Source organism: Salmo salar, chromosome 12 (assembly GCF_965601325.2).
Source record: "Salmo salar chromosome 12, fSalSal1, whole genome shotgun sequence".
NCBI classification, from domain to species: Eukaryota; Metazoa; Chordata; class Actinopteri; order Salmoniformes; family Salmonidae; genus Salmo; species Salmo salar.
Window position 1 is genome coordinate 53864954 of NC_138302.1, and position 23909 is coordinate 53888862.

A 23909-nucleotide genomic window follows, 5' to 3' on the forward strand; every position below is an offset into this window, starting at 1 on the left:
AAATGAAATGTAAATGTAATCATGAGGGGTGTTGGGGGGGGGGGGGGCAGATTTTGTCACATTTTCCACCTCTCAGATACCTAATACCTCAACCAATTAAACCTGAATTTAGGCTGGATTTTCAATGCTGAAACTCCTGAAACCTACACCATCCATACAAACGTGAGGACTGTGACCACAAGGAGCGAGGACGATAAGGATGGAAGTCTGAGTTTGTGAGTTGAATTATGAGATTTCGATGTTGTGATTCCACACTCAAAGTCACGTTTCTAGGATTCTGCTCGAGACCCTCTTGGCTGTCCCTTTAACAATCAGACTGTGCAGCTCCCTAGCGTGTAGGGGGAGAGATCGCGTGTCCGCTACCCAATGACAGTGCAGGATGCTGAGACCGGTGTGAATGGAGGCTGGAAGACGCTGCTGTCTCTGGATGGTGATGGAGAGGAACTAATGGTAGAAAAAGGTACATTTATATTTTTGATTAATTCAAGATCAACGCAAATACGTATGATAGAGAACGGCACCGAATCACCTCATGCAGAAATAGTGAAGTGTTTTCGATATTATGGGGTTGGCCGTTCTCTTTCGATTAGACGGATTGAGGGAATGCATCTGTGCGTAAAATATCACTCCCAATTCATTCGTTGGATTGCATAGTAGATGAATGCATGGGGAAAACATACTGTAGACTAATCTGTAGAAGTCAATATGTGTTTGTATCTTGTATATTTCAGTCATTCGATTCGGTTGAAAATCGAATTGGTTTTTGAGTTCATTTAGAGTAGAATTGGTATCAAGGAAAGGTGAAACGAATTACATATCTCTATTTAATTTTCAATATAAAAGATTTATAGGGCTTTAGAGTCGTATTTCATCCTAAAAGCGCCTAATCCTCTGGAATGTATGTGATGTTATCTATAGTGGCTAGCTGTCATAGATTCTCACATTGCATTGGAGAAGAATGATGTATTCCCATGAAACACGAGACATCAAGGGCACTAACAATTCGACATAAGAAACGTCTGTAATGCCTCAGGCTTACATTATGTCATATATTTCCTTATTAGGGGAATTCAAGAGGAACATTTTGGGAGATGCTGTCATTATGAATAAGAAATATTAAGCAATATCGACACCATGATCATATTTATAAATAACTGAGGCTATTCGGCTACTAAACATTAGCGTGTTATGTTCCAATAATTTCAATAATCGATTGAGAAGAACCCGAAGAACCCTCTCAGCTACATGTGTCCCCCTCAAACGAACGAAACCCCCTTCAGAAATTGACGTTTCATTTTGGCTAACTGACAGAGGCGACAGCCACTAGGAAACGCGTGTTTGTACTATCTGATCCTCTCAACCAATCATGAAAGGCAAGGGGAGGGATTTTAATTGTGGGGTGTCTTGTCAGCAGCAGGGCTGGAAGATGGTCATTCAGTCTTTTCTACTTAGTAAGTGGACCATATGCATCATTTCGCCCCGCGTTATTATGGTCAAGCGACAACCTGCTGCACTGTCTCATTGGAACGATTGATCTCCAAACATGTCCCTGCCTCCGCTCAGATAGGATTTCTTTCATGACCGTTCTGCACACTTGCCAATGCAGCTGACCTTTTGCCGCAAGAGTTGTGCCGATGTGGAGTGAATTCGAAATTATGTTCAGGTGTGCGTGCTCAAGTTTGTTTTCGCACTCTAGCCCATGACACTGTATTGATGTATGAAAGATTGACCATTTGTGACTGCAGCGATGATGCCACATTGATGTGTATAATTGACGTGTATAATTATTGATTTAAAATGACATTTAGAGAGACACTGCTATGATCTTATGTGGATTTCGATTCCAATCAAGATGGCAAAGATAAAGGACACTGTAGGCCTAATAAAGGGTTTCTAAGGGATGGACTTAAAGGTTGCATGTGGGTGATTAAAGGGAAATGACATGGACTTATGGAAATGCAGCCAGCACCAGAACCTAAAGCACTATTAATCGGCACAGAAAGGGCGAAAGTCATGCTTTCAGAGCACCTGTAAGGCCTATCTGCGCGAGAATGTCCATGCCGCTAGGCCTATCTAATAGTTATGTTGCCCCTCCCAGTCACAGCTGCTTGCGCTTATCTGCCCCATATTTAGGCCTCCCACGTGCATTTACTAGTCTAACAATATTATCCTCATTGGGCAGGTTGATTGAAGCCAAAAAAAGTTGTAAAGATACAAATACCAGTAGGCTAGTGGTGCGCGGATCAGCTGTTTTTTTTCACCAACAGCTGCCCGCAATTGCAAGTAACCCATCTGCACCGCCCGACTATACACTGATCATATAGGCCTACAAAACATTAGGAACACCTGCTCTTTCCATGACATAGACTGACCAGGTGAATGCAGGGGAAAGCTATGATCCCTTATTGATGTCACTTGTTAAATCCACTTCAAGCATTGTAGATGAAGGGGAGGAGACAGGTTAAAGAAGGATTATCGAGACTATTGAAATATGGATTTTGTGGGGTGGTGGGAAAAAGTTTTTGTCCCCGCTGAAGACATCTATATCGGTCCGCTCATAGAGCACTATTAAAGGCCCAGTGCACTACTTTTGTTATTTTTTATTTTTTTTATGAATTAAAAAAACAAACAGATTTTTCAGTGGATGGTGCAGTACCCTCAGCACCCATACTTCCCGTGGCTATTCATATTTTATGTGGTTGAAATACTATCAGACGGTATCTAACTGCGCAGTCGCATTCTCTCAAGATGCTGAAAGAATCTTGATCCCGAGTATCATATTACTGCAAGAAATGCTTATTTTTGCAAGAGTTAATGCTAAGGCTATGTGAGAGGGTATAGCCCTAGAGTCAGTGTCCAGATTTCAGTTTCCATTTAAACCATCTGAACAGTAGGCTACAGTTCTCTTAACGTGCCATAGGCCTATTTGAGGCCCCCATCCTGTGACTGTCGAATTTGTATAGCGCTTCACAATCATCACACATAACATATAATCCTCTTTTACCACTTCACCAACTCTTTCCCAAACATTACTTTTCTGGCCCTCCCTTCTCTTTTATTTTCAACTCTCAATTTCGCAGCTTTTCTCTTATTGAATTTAACTCCAACATTGTCCTTTTTGCCTCCATGGATCAACTTTTTCTGCCCATTCCAAAAAAAAATTGACGATTGGCCTGTAGGTTGTTTGACGGAGTACCGTTAGGCCCTGAAGTTTAGGCTCGCGCCCTAACGCCAGATAGCCTACAATAAAAACCTCAATGTAGCCTATAGATATAAATTACACAAGAATGATACATTTCTGGATCTTTTAAGGTATTGTTATGAAACAGGCAGGGAGCAGGTCTCGAACCCTCGACCTTCTAGCCCGAAGTCCAGCGTGCTATCGACTGTGCCGCAAAAGCATGCTCGTGCGGCAGAGTCAATATCCGCGCTTATAAACCCAGGGTGTTATGTCTTTATTCAACCGACCCGCCCTTCATCCACAAAATGTATATAAGCGCGGGGATGGCGGTTACTACGGTAGGCTACTATGCAATGTGTTGATTGAGTCTTACTTCAGCACCATGGACAGCACCACAATTGGTGGATTCAGCACTATTTATTTATTTTATTTTACCTTTATTTAACTAGGCAAGTCAGTTAATAAAAACAAATTATTATTTTCAATGACGGCCTAGGAACAGTGGATTAACTGCCTTGTTCAGGGGCAGAACGACAGATTTGTACCTTGTCAGGGCAATTCAGCACCACAGCCCTGGACAGCAATACATGAGAGAGGATGTATGCACCAAGGGGCAGACCAGCCATCCAGCATTTCTTGAAAATGCCAGATGGGCTGGTCCATTTTTTTGCCAGGTGGGCGGGTCTAACTTTTTTGTTGTTTCGCAAAATGATAATTATCTTGCTAATAATGGGGGCCTCGAGGGAAAAAAAATGGGCCAGTGTGTTAGAAATGCCAGGGCCAATTTATGGTCCCAGTCCATCACTGTGTTGGTGTGGCTTCACAGACAGAAAGCCTAGACTCTTAGAATTTGGGGTGACTCGAGGAACCCTGGAGATTCTCAAGGAACCATTGCAGTCAATGGGTTGATTTTTGCACTATTGGTTAGTCGAGGGGTTCTTGGAGGAACCTTTCATGTTGTCAATGTTTCCTGGAGGAACATTTTTACTGGCACATGCAAAGCACTGACTATAAATCCATATATACTGCTCAAAAAAATAAAGGGAACACTTAAACAACACATCCTAGATCTGAATGAAAGAGATAATCTTATTAAATACTTTTTTCTTTACATAGTTGAATGTGCTGACAACAAAATCACACAAAAATAATCAATGGAAATCCAATTTATCAACCCATGGAGGTCTGGATTTGGAGTCACACTCAAAATTAAAGTGAAAAACCACACTACAGGCTGATCCAACTTTGATATAATGTCCTTAAAACAAGTCAAAATGAGGCTCAGTAGTGTGTGTGACCTCCACGTGCCTGTATGACCTCCCTACAATGCCTGGGCATGCTCCTGATGAGGTGGCGGATGGTCTCCTGAGGGATCTCTTCCCAGACCTGGACTAAAGCATCCGCCAACTCCTGGACAGTCTGTGGTGCAACGTGGCGTTGGTGGATGGAGCGAGACATGATGTCCCAGATGTGCTCAATTGGATTCAGGTCTGGGGAACGGGCGGGCCAGTCCATAGCATCAATGCCTTCCTCTTGCAGGAACTGCTGACACACTCCAGCCACATGAGGTCTAGCATTGTCTTGCATTAGGAGGAACCCAGGGCCAACCGCACCAGCATATGGTCTCACAAGGGGTCTGAGGATCTCATCTCGGTACCTAATGGCAGTCAGGCTACCTCTGGCGAGCACATGGAGGGCTGTGCGGCCCCCCAAAGAAATGCCACCCCACACCATGACTGACCCACCGCCAAACCGGTCATGCTGGAGGATGTTGCAGGCAGCAGAACGTTCTCCACGGCGTCTCCAGACTCTGTCACATCTGTCACGTGCTCAGTGTGAACCTGCTTTCATCTGTGAAGAGCACAGGGCGCCAGTGTCGAATTTGCCAATCTTGGTGTTCTCTGGCAAATGCCAAATGTCCTGCACGGTGTTGGGCTGTAAGCACAACCCCCACCTGTGGACATCGGGGCCTCATACCACCCTCATGGAGTCTGTTTCTGACCATTTGAGCAGACACATGCACATTTGTGGCCTGCTGGAGGTCATTTTGCAGGGCTCTGGCAGTGCTCCTCCTGCTCCTCCTTGTACAAAGGTGGAGGTAGCGGTCCTGCTGCTGGGTTGTTGCCCTCCTACGGCCTCCACGTCTCCTGATGTACTGGCCTGTCTCCTGGTAGCGCCTCCATGCTCTGGACACTACGCTGACAGACACAGCAAACCTTCTTGCCACAGCTCACATTGATGTGCCATCCTGGATGAGCTGCACTACCTGAGCCACTTGTGTGGGTTGTAGACTCCGTCTCATGCTACCACTAGAGTGAAAGCACCGCCAGCATTCAAAAGTGACCAAAACATCAGCCAGGAAGCATAGGAACTGAGAAGTGGTCTGTGGTCCCCACCTGCAGAATCACTCCTTTATTGGGGGTGTCTTGCTAATTGCCTATCATTTCCAACTGTTGTCTATTCCATTTGCACAACAGCATGTGAAATGTATTGTCAATCAGTGTTGCTTCCTAAGTGGACAGTTTGATTTCACAGAAGTGTGATTGACTTGGAGTTACATTGTGTTGTTTAAGTGTTCCCTTTATTTTTTTGAGAAGTGTATAATATTATTTCGTCATTGGATTTGTTGCGCTGCCAGACTCAGAAGAAAATGGAAATATGTGGCTTTTGGCGATGGCTTTATGGGATAGCTAGCAACTTGTAAACAATAACCCATTCCTATTTGAGTACTATTTTAATAGCAATGTTGAATAATACAACATTGGCTGTCAAGCCAATTGTATTATATGATTGTAGCCTCCTGTTTTAATTCCGAAAAGTTTATTGTGATGGTAATATTGTTTGTTTATGATGATAATTATTAGGTGTTGGCTTAGGTCACCAGTTAGCTACAATATCTTCAACCTAGCCTACACACTTAAAAATGCTTGGTTGTTTGGATGACCTATCTGGGTTGCAGGCATTGTTTCACTTAGTTGTGTTGTTTTCTTTAAAAATAGCCAGGTTGGGTGGTTGATGCTGGGTTATTGATGCTGGATTATTAACCCTGCATTCATAACCATGTGGGAAGGTGGTATTTACCACAAACGACTGGAAAACATCCACTTGAACGCCCCTCCAACTGGTAATCACTAGTGGGAAACTGACCTTTGACATCACCTACTAAGGAAATTACCTAGAAAACAGCATATTCGGCAAGCAATCTATTAATACAGTTTTTTTAACATTATAATTTGTTTGCAAGCATGATAGCTGTACTTTTAGTTTATGGTTGACACAGCTTGTTTTCCATTAGCAAATCGTTGTATATCATCAAGTTCAAAGCACGTGAATGCATCCAACTTGTATTTACTACTTCACAACTGGAAATTGCCACCTTCCCACTTGGCTATAAACAGCATTAGATATGACTCAGCGGGTCAGATGAGAAGAATGGGGGTGTTGCTTAGTAAGGGCGTGGCATTCACATAATTACGTTTGGCCACCGGTGAGAGTAACCATCATTCCTGTTCATCTTTTCTGTTGTATTGTCATCTCATGTTAAGGTTGAACACTGATATTTTTGTAGCTTCAATGAGGCTTTTAGACATGTATGAGTTCTTCAAGAGCCTATGCAAATCCCAATGTTGGATTTGTTAACACTTTATTACTATATATAGAAGTTATTGCGTTTGGATGACTGTCAATGCTCTATATGATATGTAGTCAGCAATGTTAATATTAGATTATGTAATATGCATAAACATTCAAGGAAAATAGACATTTGTATTGTACGAAATTTCAACTTTATATGATAAACAGAAATGACATTACTCTTACCAGTAGCCAAAAATAACTATCTGAAAGCCGTGCCTCTAATCTTCTGATAGGCTGCTGCTGCAATATTTTATTAAAAAGGTAAAACATTTAACTTTTCCCATCACAAAAAGGTTCCTCTTTGAACCTTTACATAGGCAGCCCAGTATCAGCATATAAACGTCAGTCTGTGACATTTTAGCGAAAATATATGCATCAAGTCACAGGGGTTCCTTGTGACCGGAAAAGGTTCCCCCCTGAGTGGCAATTTACCGATTCACAAAAGGTTCTTCCAGGCTCCTTCACTTCTAAGAGTGTTGGCTTTAGCTCAGCGGGATTGAAAAATCCTGTTGGGCCCAGGAGATCCGGTGTCTAAACTCAGCCGGCCACATGCAGTTCTTGCTTTTCCAACATTTTCACTCCGGACTTCACAAGCACTGCAGCCATTGCCAACCAATTGAAGATAATAATTGCAGAACTTCCTGATACAGTATGTGTGTTGTATAATTCGTTTGAGTCTAATTAGCTACAGTCTCTCAGAGGGACTGGCTACTGAAAAAGCAACTTGTTTGGCTAATGTTACACCCGCTCCACTTCTTTCAGCTAATGTAGGCTGTAACACTCCTGTCCCATTTTAAAGTTTCTTGTTGCAGCAAACTGAAATTATAGTTATTACTGAACTCCCTGTCTGCTCTCGCCTGTCATTGTATCATTGTAATTGCTTCTGTTGAAGTGTTTTCTCGCAGGTATTTCTTCAGCATTTCTTTCTTGTCCCCAAAATGCTTAGCCTGGTCCCAGATCTGTTTATGCCATCTTGCCAACTCCCATGGTCATTGTAATTGCCAAACACCAGGCTACAAAATGCTTTCCTTACCTCAAATACCCTTAATAGACCGGCGTGTTGTCCATATCACAAAGCTATCTGACTCTGAATGGTGGCAGATTGTTCCTGTAAAGATATTGTCAGGTATTGTGTGAGTTCATAGACAGCCATTCAGCCATGTCCCATAGTTGATTCTGAAAGGGAAAGGTGGCACAGTGCTATAGGCAAAGTCAGGTCTGGCTGTAGGGCATGCGGATAATGGCTCCAAAAAAGCTAGTGGCCATCTTGTCCCCACCCTCACCCTCACCCTGGTCCTGGCATGGAGACAAGAGTGTATGGCACCGATGAGCAGACCATCTGTTGTCAGTCACTCATCACTTTTCCTTTTAACTTCCTCTATCCACCCGCACCGGAATTCACAGGAATACATTTTTTTTCTCCCCTTTTGAAACTTAAGTTAGAGTTATGTAAGAGGACTGCCAAAACCAGGTGCTTTATCTCTATGAGCCCAGACACCGCAGTCTCTATGGAAACCGTGTCTTCTGAGAAGGCGATCCAAGGGTGGCCCGGAAGGAAGGAAGAATACAGCCCAGTTTTCCCCTAGACACACTGCACCACCACTATCCGTTTAAAAACAGCCGTTCATCTTTAGGTTTCTTTCAACAGAACCCTCCTGTACTATCCCCGTACTATCCTGTACCATCCAGTACCATCCTGTACCCTCTTGAGTCCTCCTCTGATAACACTGGGGTTTTATCCCAAAGGGCAGCTATTCCCTATGTAGTGCACTACTTTTAACCAGGGCCAGGTTAAAAAAAAACCCGAAAGAAAGTATTCAGACCCCTTGACTTTTTCCACATTTTGTTACGTTACAGCCTCATTCTAAAATGTATTAAATTGTTTTTTTCCTCATGAATCTACACACAATACTCCATAATGACTAAGCAAAAAACTTTTTTATACATTTTTGCAAATGTATTACAAATAAAAAACGGAAATATCACATTCACATAAGTATTCAGACCCTTTAATTCAGTAATTTGAAGCACCTTTGGCAGCGATTACAGCATCGAGTCTTGGGTATGGCGCTACAAGTTTGGCAGACCTGTATTTGGGGAGTTTCTCCCATTCTTTTCTGCAGATCCTCTAAAGCTCTGTTTGGTTGGATGGGGAGCGTTGCTGCACAGCTATTTTCAGGTCTCTCCAGAGATGTTCAATCGGGTTGAAGTCCAGGCTCTTGCTGGGCCACTAAAGGACATTCAGAGACTTGTCCTGAAGCCACTCCTGCGTTATCTTGGCTGTGTGCTTAGGGTCATTGTCCTGTTGGAAGGTGAACCTTCTCCCCAGTCTGAGGTCCCGAGCACTCTGGAGCAGGTTTTCATCAAGGATCTCTTTGTACTTTGCTCCATTCATTTTAGCCTCAACCTGACCCTTCTGCCAACACCATGCTTCATCGTAGGGATGGTGCCAGGTTTCCTCCAGATGTGACGCTTGACATTCAGGCCAGAGAGTTCAATCTTGGTTTCATCTGACCAGAAAATCTTGTTTCTCCGTCTTTAGGTGCCTTTTGGCAAACTCCAAGTGGGCTGTCATGTGCCTTTTACTGAGGAGTGGCTTCCGACTGGCCAATCTACCATAAAGGCCTGATTGGTGGAATGCTGCAGAGATGGTTGTCCTTCTGGAAGCTTCTCCCATCTCCACAGAGGAACTCTAGAGCTATGTCAGAGTGACCATCGGGTTCTTGGTCACCTTCCTGACCAAGGCCCTTCTCCCCTGATTGCTCAATTTGGCTGGGCAGCCAGCTCTATGAAGAGTCTTGGTGGTTCCAAACTTCTTCCATTTAAGAATGATGGAGGCTACTATGTTCTTGGGGACATTCAATGCTGCAGACATTTTTTGGTACCCTTCCCCAGATCTGTGCCTCGACACAATCCTGTCTCGGAGCTCTACGGACGATTTCTTCGACCTCATGGCTTGGTTTTTGCTCTGACATGCACGGTCAACTGTGGGACCTTATATAGACAGTGCCTTTCCAAATCATGTCCAATCAATTGAATTTACCACAGGTGGACTCCAATCAAGTTGTAGAAACATCTCAAGGATGATCAATGGAAACAGGACGCACCTGAGCTCAATTATCGAGTCTCATAGCAAAGGGTCTGAATACCTATGTAAAATAGGTATTTCTGTTTTTATTTTCTATACATTTGCAAAAATTTCATTTTTTTTTCTCACTTTGTCCTTATGGGGTATTGTGTGTAGATTGCTGAGGATTTTATTTTATTTAATACATTTTAGAATAAGGCTGTAATGTAACAAAATTTGGAAATAGTCAAGGCTTCTGAATACTTTCCGAAGGCAATGTATGTGATGGCCAGAAACGTGAGTGCCATTTTGAAGTCTCTGGTGTTTAGTGACTCCACAGGGAGTTGACTCCTACTGGGCAACACAATCTGGCCATCCTTAGCAGTAGCCTACACAATAAGTATTATACACACGCTGCTCTGTACTGTTTCCTGGATGGGAATTACAATTTATTTGCAATACACATACATGTAGCTATATTAGCTGTAACATAAGAGGTGGATGCTATATAAGGCACACCTGTATGATGTAGGTCTATAGATGGACAATGAAAATGCAGTTGTTCTGCCCTTTGATGATAAGGAGTCAATACAACAGCATAAGTTCCATTTGTATGTACAGTATACTTTCTGCCTCCCCTTAGGTCATATTCATTAGTGCAAAATGTAGCAAAGCGTTTTGAAACGGAAAATGAAAATGAGTGTTTCTTATTGGACATGATCAAGGTAGTCCCTCCCTGTTTCAGTCCCTTCGCTTCCTTTTGGGGTCTAGTGAATATGACGCTGGTGTCTGGAGTGATAGGAGTGATTACATGTGGCTGAGTGCTCCAGAAGAGGAAATGGAAGCATGCACAGCTGAACTCTGGGGGATGTATTCTTGAACCAATACCCATTCCGGAGGTTCCTGCTTATTGACATGTATAATATATGAATATAGTGTTTGTATTAGTGTATTGGTAGAGAGCAATCCTGGGATTTAATAGTACTGCATTTGAAATCTCTTCAAATACTTTGAGCATTTGCTTTGGCTTGCCAGATGGGCATGATACTTGGTTCTATGCATAGAGTATATGTGATATTGTGGTTGCTATACTAGATGTACTAAATACTATGCACAGTGAGGTAGGTGTTCTCTGCTTCCTGATGGGGTCAGCACTAATAGGACTGGGATGAGTGCCTGGGCCGGGGGAAGCCAGGGCGATGCTGCGATTCCCAGTGGGTTCACTTAGAATTGGAATCCCTCCCTGCAAAAGAAGCCCACAGAGCCACAGGCTAGTGTGACTCATTCACCCAGCTCTCAATGTGAACAGGAGGAGAGGAGCTGCTTCTTATGACACTACACCTACCAAACCCTGTAGAAGGAGTGTGGGATGTGTGTGTGTGGGTGGAGTGTGTGTGTGTGTGTGTGTGTGTGTGTGTGTGTGTGTGTGTGTGTGTGTGTGTGTGTGTGTGTGTGTGTGTGTGTGTGTGTGTGTGTGTGTGTGTGTGTGTGTGTGTGTGTGTGTGTGTGGGAGAGAGAGAGAGAGAGAGAGAGAGAGCTGTGTGTATGTTTTTGGCAGATAAAATATGCAGCATATTTCTTGTCATTATTACAAATTCCTCTTTGACAAATTCCTCTTTCCCCAGATCTATCGATGTCGAGGTCCTTCACCCACACAGGCATGCAGTGAGCCGCCCATGTGTGTTGCAGAGTGAGGGTGCACTGTGATCGTCGCAGCGTGCCCCTGGTAAGGACCCCGTGGCAAGCGTCCGGCCGGCCCAGGCCACACCTCCCACACCCAGGACATGTACGGCAGCGCCAGAGCGGTCGGCCACATCGAGAGCAGCCCTGCACGGTCCCCGCGCCTGCCTAGGTCCCCCAGGCTGGGCCACCGGAGGGCCAACAGTGGGGGCGGGGGCGGTGGAGGGGGCAAGACGCTCTCCATGGAGAACATCCAGTCACTGAACGCTGCCTACGCCACGTCCGGGCCCATGTACCTAAGCGACCACGAGGGAGTGGGCTCAACCGCCACCTACCCTAAGGGCACCATGACGCTGGGGCGCGCCTCCAACCGGGCCATGTATGGGGGCCGCGTCACGGCCATGGGCAGCAGCCCCAACATCGCCTCGGTGGGGCTGGGCCACCACGCTGACCTGCTGTCCTACAGTGACCTGGGCTCCCTGTCCATGCTGCAGCACCACCACCACCACCCTCAGGGGGTGCCGTCGGCCCTGCTGCGGCAAGCTGTGAGAGGCAGTGGGGGGGAGCTCCTGGAGATGCAGGCCACACTCCGGGACATGCAGCGGGAGAACGATCTGCTGAGGAGAGAGCTGGACCTGAAGGACAGCAAGCTGGGCTCGTCCACCAACAGCATCAAGAGCTTCTGGAGCCCCGAGCTGAAGAAGGAGAGGATGATACGCAAGGAGGAGGCGGCGCGCACCTCCGTCCTCAAGGAGCAAATGAGGGTGACTCACGAGGAGAACCAGGTTAGAACACAACATGTTTTCTCCCCTCGTCTCCCCTATGCTGCTACTTGATAGTGTACACTTCGTAGTGCACCATTGATAGTGTGTACTTGGATTAAAGGAAAATCTTTTGGTATTTGTTTCATTAGTCCATTGTTGATTGTCCATTGTTGTCAGCAATCAAGTTTTGAAGATATATAACTTTCAAAATACAGAAATACAGCCGGTATGATGCTTTTTGCATCATATGATGCAAAACGCAGCATCATACTGGCTGTATTTCTGTATTTTGAAAGTTATATACACTACATGACCAAAAGTATGTGGACACCTGCTTGTCGAACATCTCATTCCATAATCATGGGCATTAATATGGAGTTGGTCCCCCCTTTTCTGCTGTAACAGCCTCCACTCTTCCGGGAAGGCTTTCCACTAGATGTTAGAATATTGCTGTGGGGACTTCCACTCAGCCACAAGCGCACTAGTGAGGTCGGGCACTAATGTTTGGTGATTAGGCCTGGCTCACAGTCAGCGTTCCAATTCATCCCAAAGGCATGGAGACCAGTCAAGTTGTTCCACACTGATCTCGACAAACCATTTCTGTGTGGACCTCGCTTTGTGCACGGGGGCATTGTCATGCTGAAACAGGAAAGGGCCTTCCTCAAACTGTTGCCACAAAGTTGGAAGCACAGGATCGTCTAGAATGTCATTGTATGCTGTAGCATTACAATTTACATTCACTGGAACTAAGGGGCCTAGCCCGAACCATGAAAACAGCCCCAGACCATTATTCCTCCTCCACCAAACTTTACAGTTGGCACTATGCATTGGGGCATGTAGTGTTCTCCTGGCATTCGCCAAACCCAGATTCATCTGTCGGACTGCCAGATGGTGAAGCGGGATTCATCACTTCAGAGAACGCGTTTCCACTGCTCCAGAGTCCAATGGCGGCGAGCTTTACACCACTCCAGCCGACCCTTGGTATTCCGTATGATGATCTTAGGCTTGTGTGCAGCTACTCGGCCATGGAAACCCATTTCATGAAGCTCCCGACTAACAGTTCTTCTGCTGACATTCCAAAGGCAGACGATTTTTACGCGCTTCACCATTTGGCGCCGTTCTGTGAGCTTGTGTGGCCTAACACTTAGCGGCTGAGCCGTTGTTGCTCCTAGATGTTTCTACAACAACGGCGCTTACAGGGCAGAAATTTGACGAACTGACTTGTTGGAAAGGTGGCATCCTATAACGGAAAGTCACTGAGCTCTTCAGTAAGGCCATTCTACTGCCAATGTTTGTCTATGGAGATTGCATGGCTGTGTGCTCGATTTTATACACCTGTCAGCAATGGGTGTGGCTGAAATAGCCAAATCCACTAATTTGAAGCCATGTCCATATACTTTTGTATATGTAGTGTATCTTGAAAACTTGATTATTGACACGCAAAACATTTTGGGACAATATCAACAATGGACTATTGAAACAAATACCAAAAGATTGTTTTTGGGTGAAGTTTTCCTTTAATGTCCGCTACTAGTCAATCTCCCTTTTACAACTCACACAGACATATGTCTCCTCTCTCTCTATCTCTCTCCCTTCCTGTCACAGTCTCTCACTGTTCTCCCTCCTGTCTTGTCACTCTAACTATTCTATTTTCCTCCCAAGGTACTGTCTCCACTCCGTGATGTCGAAGAATTATCCCACTCTCATGTTTATTTAATACATTTGGAAACCTTTTTGGAAAGAGGTGTTGGTGGTCATAAATGTTTCATCATCCACTCGTACTATACCTCATTTCTAATAGTCCCCAGAATGAAAGGGAGATGGGGAGGGAATGAGGGATGGAGGAAGAGAGGGAGGTTGAAAAGAATACCGTAAGAAGCATACATGAAATATTCATGGAATTTTTCAAATGATCTAGATTCTACTGTGTCTTACTGTGGTAAAAATCATCATTCAGTACAACTTCGCAACTCTCCCGTCTTAGTGCGGCACACCGCACAGTGTATTAACTGTATTAACACATCAAATGCCGCCCTTTGTAAAAGCGTAATGCTTACCCCGGTTGATCCTTTAGGTGGCTTATTTAGATTGTGTCCCCAAGTGATATGTGAATATTACAACAACAATATTACAAGTGATTTGACAACAAGTGGCTGACAGAAAGGCCAGAGGTGATTTCAGGGCTATGGCCACCTCAGTGGTGGTTGGTGGGCGAAGATATAGGAAGACATGCTGATTGTAATGGAATGAATGGAACAGTATCAAACACATTATTTTCAATACATTCCATTCCAAGCCATTACGATGAGCCTGTCCCCCTGTATCTTTTCCCACAAGCCATCACTGGGCCACAGGTCGATCCTGTTCGGACTGTGTCCACAGTCACATGCAATTTCATTTTGTTTCTGTGCCTTTCCCCTGCGTCTCTGTTTGTTACTTGTAAGGGGGTGGAGTGAGCGGCCTAGTTAAATCACTCACACGTCTCCAGTCTGCAGTCTGCAGGAGGTTCAGGGCCTGGAGAGGAATGTCAAGGACAAAGCACTGTCTGAGAGTCTCTCTCTCTCTCTGTTTCTCCCTGTCTGCCCTTCTCCCTCTCGATCTATTTATCGTACTCTCACTCGCACTGTCTTTCATTTTCTCTTCCTGTCTACCCCTATCTATCTCCCTCCCATTCTCTTCTGTCTCCGTGTCTGTCGCTCTCTCCCCCTCTCTCTCTCTCGCCCCCTTCTCTCTCTGTCTCCCTCTCTTTCTCTCTCTCGCTCTACCACTCTATATCGCCCCTTCCCCTTCCCCTCTCACTCTTTCTTTTCTCTGTGTCCTGCAGGGCACCATATGGGATTTCTCTGACATACATTATCAAATGAAGGTTGATTAGATGGAAATAGATAGATCTGTATACCTAATTAGGCAGGCAAAGCTAGATGGTAATTACATAATATCTACCATACCGGATAGGATGTCTTGTCTTGATACAGTGCTTTGAGGATGGACATGGTGACCTTGTCAGTATAGCATTAAAATGCAAGTGGACAAGGGAGGCACACTTGTATGCTGTATAGATTTAACTCATACATAAGGCACAGTATAAGATGAATGGGGTCCATTATGGTAGAAGTTAGGCTTACATACAATGTGTGCTGTATAGTTAAACATTAGTAACATCCACAATGTGTGACGTGTAGTGTGTGTGTGTGATGTATAGTATGTGTGTGTGTGTGTGTGATGTATAGTGTGTGTGTGTGATGTATAGTGTGTGTGATGTATAGTGTGTGTATGTGTGATGTATATTGTGTGTGTGTGTGTGTGTGTGTGTGATATATAGTGTGTTTGTAATGTATAGTGTGTGTGTGATGTATAGTGTGTGTTTGTGTGTGTGTGTGTGATGTATAGTGTGTGTGTGATGTATAGTGTGTGAGTGTGTGTGTGTGTGTGTGTGTGATGTATAGTGTGTGAGTGTGATATTTAGTGTGTGTGTGTGTGTGATGTATAGTGTTTGTATGAGATGTATAGTGTGTTGGTGTGTGTGATGTATAGTGTGTGTTTGTGTGTGTGTGTGTGTGTGTGTGTGTGTGTGTGTGTGTGTGTGTGTGTGTGTGTGCGTGCGTGTGTGTGTGATGTATAGCGTGTGTGTGTGATGTATAGTGTGTGTGTGTGATGTATAGTGTGTTTGTGTGTGTGATGTATGCCTATTCACTATTTCATCTGACTGCGCAATCCACTGTCCCATCAGCCCAGCCAGGCAATTTATAAACTTGATCTCCACTTTAAAAAGCATCTACACATTTTCTCACATTTCTTTTAGTCTGGCGTTTGGTTTTCAACATCAGAGATTTGTATTAACCTGGCTGTCTGTCTCTCCGACCTTTGTAACATTGTTTCAATATTGAAATTCGATCTCCAGCTTTCCCATAGTAATGAACGTGTAAGGAGTTGGGACGAGACAGACAGGCAGGCAGCATGAATCAGCATCATTTTATTGTATATTTTCAAAGAAATGCCAATAGAAAAACCCAAAATGCGGCTAGATTTCTGTCATTCCAGCTTCAATTTGAAGTGATTGTGTTAGCTGTGTAGTTGGCTAGCTCCTTTGAACAGTGTCCTGGCGAGAGAGCAAATGTTCTATGCCAGTCGAAATCGCGAATCATTAGCTCATTGTTTGTGGATGTACAGAAAAAAATCACTTGAAAACAGCTGAAACAAACGCAAAGGCAACAACTTTTCTGTTATTCAGGCTGCACTGTTTGACGTGACCCTGTTAGCCGAAGATGGCTAGCTAGCAAGCAAGGGATAAGAACGTTGCCAGCCATCATGGTAACGGAACATTTAGAACAAACGTCTGTGTCACGTCCATTGATTTATAACAAAAAGACTTAACGACTGGGTCACGGCTCTGGCAACTGAACCGATAGAATGAACGACCAGCCGGCTTGGGTAGCAACCCTAGATTTCTGTCGGGACTATATTTTATGGAAGGATGAAATAGTATAAATAAATTCATCAAAATAACAGGTTTAATGAAAATATGTAAATCATTATTTGAATATGTTGGTAACCCGTTGTATAAAAGTGATAATGCCCTTGAAGCCGGTGTTTGGAGGGTATATTTGCCATACCAGAACAACGCCCGTGCCAATATATCCTCCAAACACCAGCTTATCACATACTAGTGAGGCCCACCTGGTCTTGTCTGTGGTCAGTCAGTCAGTTAAACGGCACCTTATTCCCTATGAAGTGCACTACTTTAAAAATGGCCCATAGGCCTCTGGTCAAAAGTAGTGCACTATGTAGGGAGTAGGTTGCCATTTGGGACGCAACCCTGGGTGACCACGTTTAAAATACCCAAATGTGGGAAGAATTGATGATTTTGCGGGACAGCTTACATACATCTTTTGGGAAGCACCCCCTCCACCACACAAATATCTCCTTCTCTCTGCACCGAACAAGCTAATTGAAGTGCTCCGATAGGCTATTCTTTTGCCTTACGACAAATTTGTGATGCAGAAATGAGAGACCCAATGTGTTTTCTGATAATCTGGGAATCTTTGGCCAAGGAAACATTTCTGGTTGGTCTCAGGGAAGGTAGAACAGTTCGGAAGGGAGACTTTGAAAACTGGATTGAATGAAGTAGCAGCAAACATGTTGAATGACCAATGAGCATGGACAGCCTCACAAGTTTGACGAAATCACCTTATATCTTACAGTCTAATACAGCTATTTACTTACTTTTGTATATCTCTTCATCAGAAGCACGCTTTTTGTGAGTAGTTAACTGTCCTCTCCAAGTTTAGCTGAAATTTAGCCCGAAAGGATTTTACAAATGTGATTGGTTGCGATATGACATTGGCCTACGTCTCATCTTGCCCTGCACAGAATATCAGATCTCAACAATGATTGGAGAAGTGCTTAACTTCCCCAGTACCACATTCATATGATACATATCTTGTCAAAAGTGCAAGATGACTGAAAAACAGACAGGTTGGAATGTCTAACTGAAATACGGGACATATCAACCTTTTTTTGTAAATGAATGGTGTTTGAATTTGTTGATAAAATGCGGGACATGATTGTTTGGTTGCGGGACAAAGGGCCCGCACAATCCAGGACATGTGGTCACCCTAGACGCAGTGTGTGTCATTGTGAGCTCCTTTGATGCTCTCTCCTAGCGGCCAACAGGTCCCTCCCTCATCATTACTCACAGACAGGATACAGCCACACAGTCTCAAGGTTACAGCAGGACGCTGTCTGCATGTCTCCCACTGGCTGGGGCTCCAACCTGTGTGTTTGTGTGTGTGTGTGTGAATGCGCGTGCTTGTGCGTTTCTGTGTGTGCCTTGTGCCCAAATGAGTTTGCGTTTCTGTACCCATTTAGTTTAACCTCTAGTGTTGTGTGATTGTCTTGTGTGTGTGTGTGTGTGTGTGTGTGCGCGCGTGCGTGCGTGCGTGTGTGTATGTGTGTGTGTGTGTGTGTGTGTGTGTGTGTGCTATAGTATCCCATTGAGGTTGAGATTGAAACTGAAGGAAGTCTCTTTGTGCTGTTCAGTGGAGCCAGGAGAGTCTGCAGTGCCCTGGCTCAGTGGCTCCATGGTTCTCTGGAGCTGTGCCACGCTGCCACGCTGCCTGGGGGAGAGATACCCAACATCCTGGCCTGATGGTATCACCACCCTCCACCTTCAGTCTGGGATCACTAGAGGGGAACTGGAGGGGAGAGGGGGTAGGGGGTAGTTGAAGATCTTTTCATTTGACCCACCCAAGTATAAGAGGACCATGTCTGTGTCCCAAATGGCACCCTATTGCCTACCGAGTGCACTACTTTTGACCCCAGGGCCCTATGGTGAGAGGGGAAAGTCCCGCTGCACCTTCCATAGAGAATGTGAAGAGAATGGAGCACGTGTGGTAATATCAGGTTTGGTCGGTGTGACTGAGTAACACGAGAGAAGAAATACAGTGTGGGGGGGACAGGAGTCCATTTTGATTCTCTGCCTTGCCCTCACGACAGTCAGGTCTTGCTCTGATTGCTGTGAATGATATCTCCCACCCTAGAGGCAGAACAAGCCTACATGAATACATGTGCGTTTGGCTAATACAAAGCAGCTGTGTCTTGCCACTCTAGCTCTTACTGTAATTGCTCACTTGTATCTCGATTCACAGGGTTGTCGTCGGGGCATCATTTGGGCGTAGCTAGGGCGTTGTGAGGCAAACACCCACTCAGACACACGTGCACGCGTATGTGCATAGGAGGAATGCACAGGAACATGCCCACACACACGCACACACACAGACACACAGACACAGAGTACGTTTACATGCACACTAATAATTGGATATTAAAATTAGATTATAGCATTAGGCAAATTGTGTAATAGACATATAAACACCATACTCTGCTTATCGTAATCAGTGTAAGGTCATAATTGTAAGTAAGCACGCGTCGATTTAAACTCCTGGTTTTCTGAGCAATCTTTTGAATTATTAGGACACGTACACGCCCTCATCGGCGTTCCGGCGGCGCATTTGACCTGCGCGCGTGCCAGCGCCAGCCGAGCGAGCCTCTCTCTTTAGCGCGCGTGAAGTGTGTTCGGAACAACTGAATGTATGCGTCTTAGCAGTCGTTTTCACAGACTCATTTTATATGTCCTGACCCCAAAACATCATGTTCGCTGTGGTAGAACGTTTATTTTCAATGTGGTTTTTCTACCATCAGGTAGCCGGATTTCAGATGTGTCCATGTAAACAGGATTATTAGGGAAATTGTTCTTGCCAATCATGTGCATGTTTTCATCAAACTATTATATTAATCTGACTATCCACAATAGTTGTGTTATTGTGTGCATGTAACTGCGCTCACACACGCACCAATCCGATGGTTCTGGAGAGGGGAAGGTTTCCTCACCCCAAATAATGATAGGCTTGTTGAGCCTCTGACTGAAGAGAAAATTACTTTATTAATCATGAAGTATTCATTTCTGACCCGTCTGCGTCTAGCTCAGTCTGTCTACTCTGGCAGCAGCCCACTGCAATCGCCCCAGGTGCCGACAGCCACTGTTAGCCGAAGCAAATATCCGACATTATTTATATACTGAAAATATAGCAAGAGTGTGTTCTCTCCTGCGTGACGGTTTCAGTGGAGAAAAGCCACTCAAACGACTTAGCGCAAGGTTCAAACCGACTCAAACGACCCGACGCAAGATTCAAACCCCCTTAAACGACTCACAATTAGCCTACATCTGTTTCTTTGAGCTGCTAGTTTTCTACTAACGGTATCTTATCATTAAAACATGCAGTTGGCTGATGGTCTTAGCTGACCTGAAGGCACTGCTATTGTAGCTGCTTTGGCCACGGCATTTTGAACACTGACCACTGTGGTCGTTGTTTAGCAGCGGCTTGGTTGACTGTCATCCAGTTGAGTTGAGCACGCTGTCAAACACTGCCATCCCAACTCATAACGGTGTGTGCGTGTTTTTGTGTGCGCGTGTGAATGTGTGTGTATGCGATGTGATAGCTGGGCTGGAGGCTGCTCTCGGCCTTAGCGTGTGATATCCGACTGAGTCAGGAGCAGTCAACAATCATCACCACAATCCCCGAAAATGGAGGCATAGACTCACATCCCCATATCACTGCTGTGTTTATGCTCAGACATGCCACAGAGACGCGGTTTCCACAGATGTGAGATTGTTGGTTCCTGCTAAACAGCCATTTTTCTGATCTCTGATCTTCTGTTAGTTGTCTCATCTCCACACACGCACACGCACACGCACACACACACACACACACACACACACACACACACACACACACACACACACACACACACACACACACACACACACACACACACACACACACACACACACACCCACCACACCACACACCTAAACTTCACCCCTAACTTAGAAATGTGGTGTTTGGAGAAATGGAATGATATAGAGCAGCAGGAGCAACAAAAACACTTCGAAATTTGGAGCAACTTTAAAATGTTGTGTTTGGGGAACGTGGATGAACGTCTAATTCTGTAGTGAAACTGTGAGAGCTTGTTGGTTCTCTCACTCCTGTTGGGAGTTCTGCATTCTAATGGCCAGCCAGCCCCCTAGCACAGCCTCAGAGCTCCTTAGATCCAAACAGCCTGTATCCTCCTCCCAGGCTGTGAGAATGTGTATCTGTGTGTGTGTGTGTGTGTGTGTGTGTGTGTGTGTGTGTGTGTGTGTGTGTGTGTGTGTGTGTGTGTGTGTGTGTGTGTGTGTGCGTGTGCGTGTGTAGGAGCAGGTTGGTGACAAATGTGTTGCTGTGCCCACTGTTTGCTTGGGAAATATTATGTGGCCAATTTCTCTCTGAGCTTTAGAGGAGAGGCCTTATTAGAGTAACATATTGGCCCCATATCACAGACAGGGTTTTACTGTAGATCAGAGGAGTGGAAGATGGATGGAGGAGTGGAGGGGAGGGGATGAGTGGAGAGGAGGGGATCAGTGGAGAGGAGGGGAGGGGATGAGTGGAGAGGAGGGGAGGGGAAAAAGTTGACAGTTCACTAAGGATGATATATGAGAAGAATGGAAATAGGGAGAGAGAGAGAGAGGGGGAGAGAGAGAGCGGAATGAGAGATATACGAGATAAATAGGCTAGATATATAGACTGGATATAAGACAGATTAGTCCAAGCAGGCCAGATCAGCTTGTGTTAGCTGTACAGCATCTCCTTGTCCATCTATCCAGTCAGTATAGCTGAGACATGAGAAAATTGGACTGAACAGTATATTCCTAGAGCCAGTAATCCCGGTCTGGGATTATCAATCCTGGAGCGGCACTCGGCGTTCCCAGAGCTCCCTGGCTTAACGAGGTGGAGTGGAGCTGTCAGTGTGTTCCGGATGGTAACGTTCTCCGGTGTCTGGTCCAACGCTCTAGTCGGCTCCTAGCGAATGATCAGCCAGCCATCGCCACAGCAACGCGTGTCATGGCTTTTAGGCTAATTCAGCCATTTGTGTGTATACAAAATGTGTCATCTCACTGATTACAGATATCTAGTTTTAGTCAATTTCTTTGAGCTGAGCCAAGGCAGGGAAATTACTTGTATTTTTGATTCCTTCCGCTGGCGAGGATTATACTGCTGAGTAGGACGTCAAGTGGTAAGCATGAATAGCTATGTGGAAGCAGATGACTGTGTCTTTCACCTGATCCTCAAAGGCCTCTGCTTCATCACACCTTCCTCACATCAATGACGTAAATGAGGTGGGAGCCGAGCGCTCGCTATAGGTGTCGAGGGATGTGTGAGTGAGATGATGATTTTACACTTAGTGGGAGGCAGAGATATTAGTGTTTGTGTATGCATTCGTCTAGTATGACAGTGTGTGTACGTGTATATGTGCGTTTGTGTGGTATGACAAACGGTTAACCCGGTCTGCCCAGAAATGGAGTGTAGATGATGGCCATGTCATGTAGCATCATTTTTCTGCTACAGTATATCCAGGACAGGAGTCTTCAACCTTTTCTAGCATGAGAGCTACTTTTTTTAAAATTCAACATGTCGCGAGCTATTCATTTTTTTTCCTAGCTTTCAAACAGGCACATTCTTGTCACGTCCTGACCAGTAATAGGGGTTATTTGTTATTGTAGTTTGGTCAGGACGTGGCAGAGGATATTTGTTTTATGTGGTTCGGGGTGGTGGTTTGTTTAGTAGGGTATTTGATTTATGTATTCCGAGGGTTTTTGGGCACTGTTCTATGTTAGGGTATTTCAATGTTCTATCTAGTCTTTTGTATTTCTATGTTTTGTTAATTGGGGTTGGACTCTCAATTGGAGGCAGGTGTTTTCTAGTTGCCTCTGATTGAGAGTCCTATATATAGGTATGTGTTTGTTGTGTGCTTTGTGGGAGATTGTTCTGTGTATAGCCTTGTGCCTTATTAGCATGTATATAGTCGTTGTGGTTTCTTTGTGTACGTGTTTATTTTGGTTCTCCTTCTTCACCAAATAAAAGAAGATGAGTGCACATAACCCCGCTGCGTATTGGTCCACTTTCTCCGACGATGACTTATCTATATCTTCAGATGAAGAAGAGTTACAATTCTTCTCTTCTCCTCTCCCCTTCAACTCTTCCCGGGTACTTAAGGTACAAGAGGAAGTAGTGCACTATGTTTTCTGTCAATATACCTGGTCAAATAATGCTTAAAAAGCAACTCAAAAATTCTGTTTGATATTTTCCCAAATGTTTTCTCTGTTTTATTCTTCCTGGTTTTTTGATTGTTTTTGTTTTTCACTCTCAAAATTACAACTGTGAGTGGAGAAACAACGGAATTGGATGTTCTGAGTCCATGTCAATGGTTAAATCACATCAGAAGGTCTGGAAGAAAACGAACACATACATTTTTTTTGTGTAATATCCCTTTAGTTGCGAATCTGGCCCTTTAATTGTCTAGTGAGTGAGGAATGTGCTGTCTAATGGGCCAGTCGAGCGATGGTTCTGTACTGCTGCTGCTCATTTCATGGTAAAGATGCAAATAACGAGTAATAGATACAAATGATACACTTCTGCCAGCCTACAATGCAGTTAACATTTAATTGAGAAGGTTTTGGGGGAAAGTATTACTGTCAACCCACAAGACGGTTATCACATCAACTGGCTACACACACAGTGATAGACAAATGTGGGCACCACACAGAGGGACAGGGGCCATATTGCTGAAAATGAATTGGCAGATATTGTGTTATGTCTTTTTAATCCAATAATGGCTAATCGGGGGTGGGATAATGACAATGCTAGATACTAGCCGGGAGCTTGCGTTGTCGGATACTTGTGAGTTTTGTTTATGACAGTTTGCGATGGAACACATGAAAAATTGCATATACCTTCGGAATTGATTGGCGAGCTACTTATAGGTGGGCTGCGAGCTACTGGTATCTCGCCATCGACCTGTTGGAGACCCCTGATCTAGGACATATAGGCCACGATCCCTTCAGTGTGAGTCCAACAGCCAGATTCCGAAAGGGATGCACATTTTTGTTTTTGCCCTTACACACCTGATTCAAACCAAAGGCTTGGCGATGAGTTGATTAATTGAATCAGGTGTGTTAGTGCTAGGGCAAGAACAAAAATGGGCA

The 23909-nt window shown here is 44.6% G+C and overlaps 1 protein-coding gene across 1 annotated transcript in view; it reads left to right on the forward strand.

Annotated features, from left to right (window-relative positions):
• Positions 1-322: 322 nt before the first annotated feature.
• LOC106565300 (ERC protein 2) overlaps positions 323-23909 on the forward strand; it is an 82624-nt gene continuing 59037 nt past the window's right edge. The window contains exons 1-2 of the mRNA XM_082959064.1: positions 323-460; positions 11510-12349. Coding sequence (XP_082815190.1) covers positions 11669-12349 — 681 coding nt within the window. The 5' untranslated portion in view covers positions 323-460; positions 11510-11668. The remainder of the gene's footprint in view (positions 461-11509; positions 12350-23909) is intronic.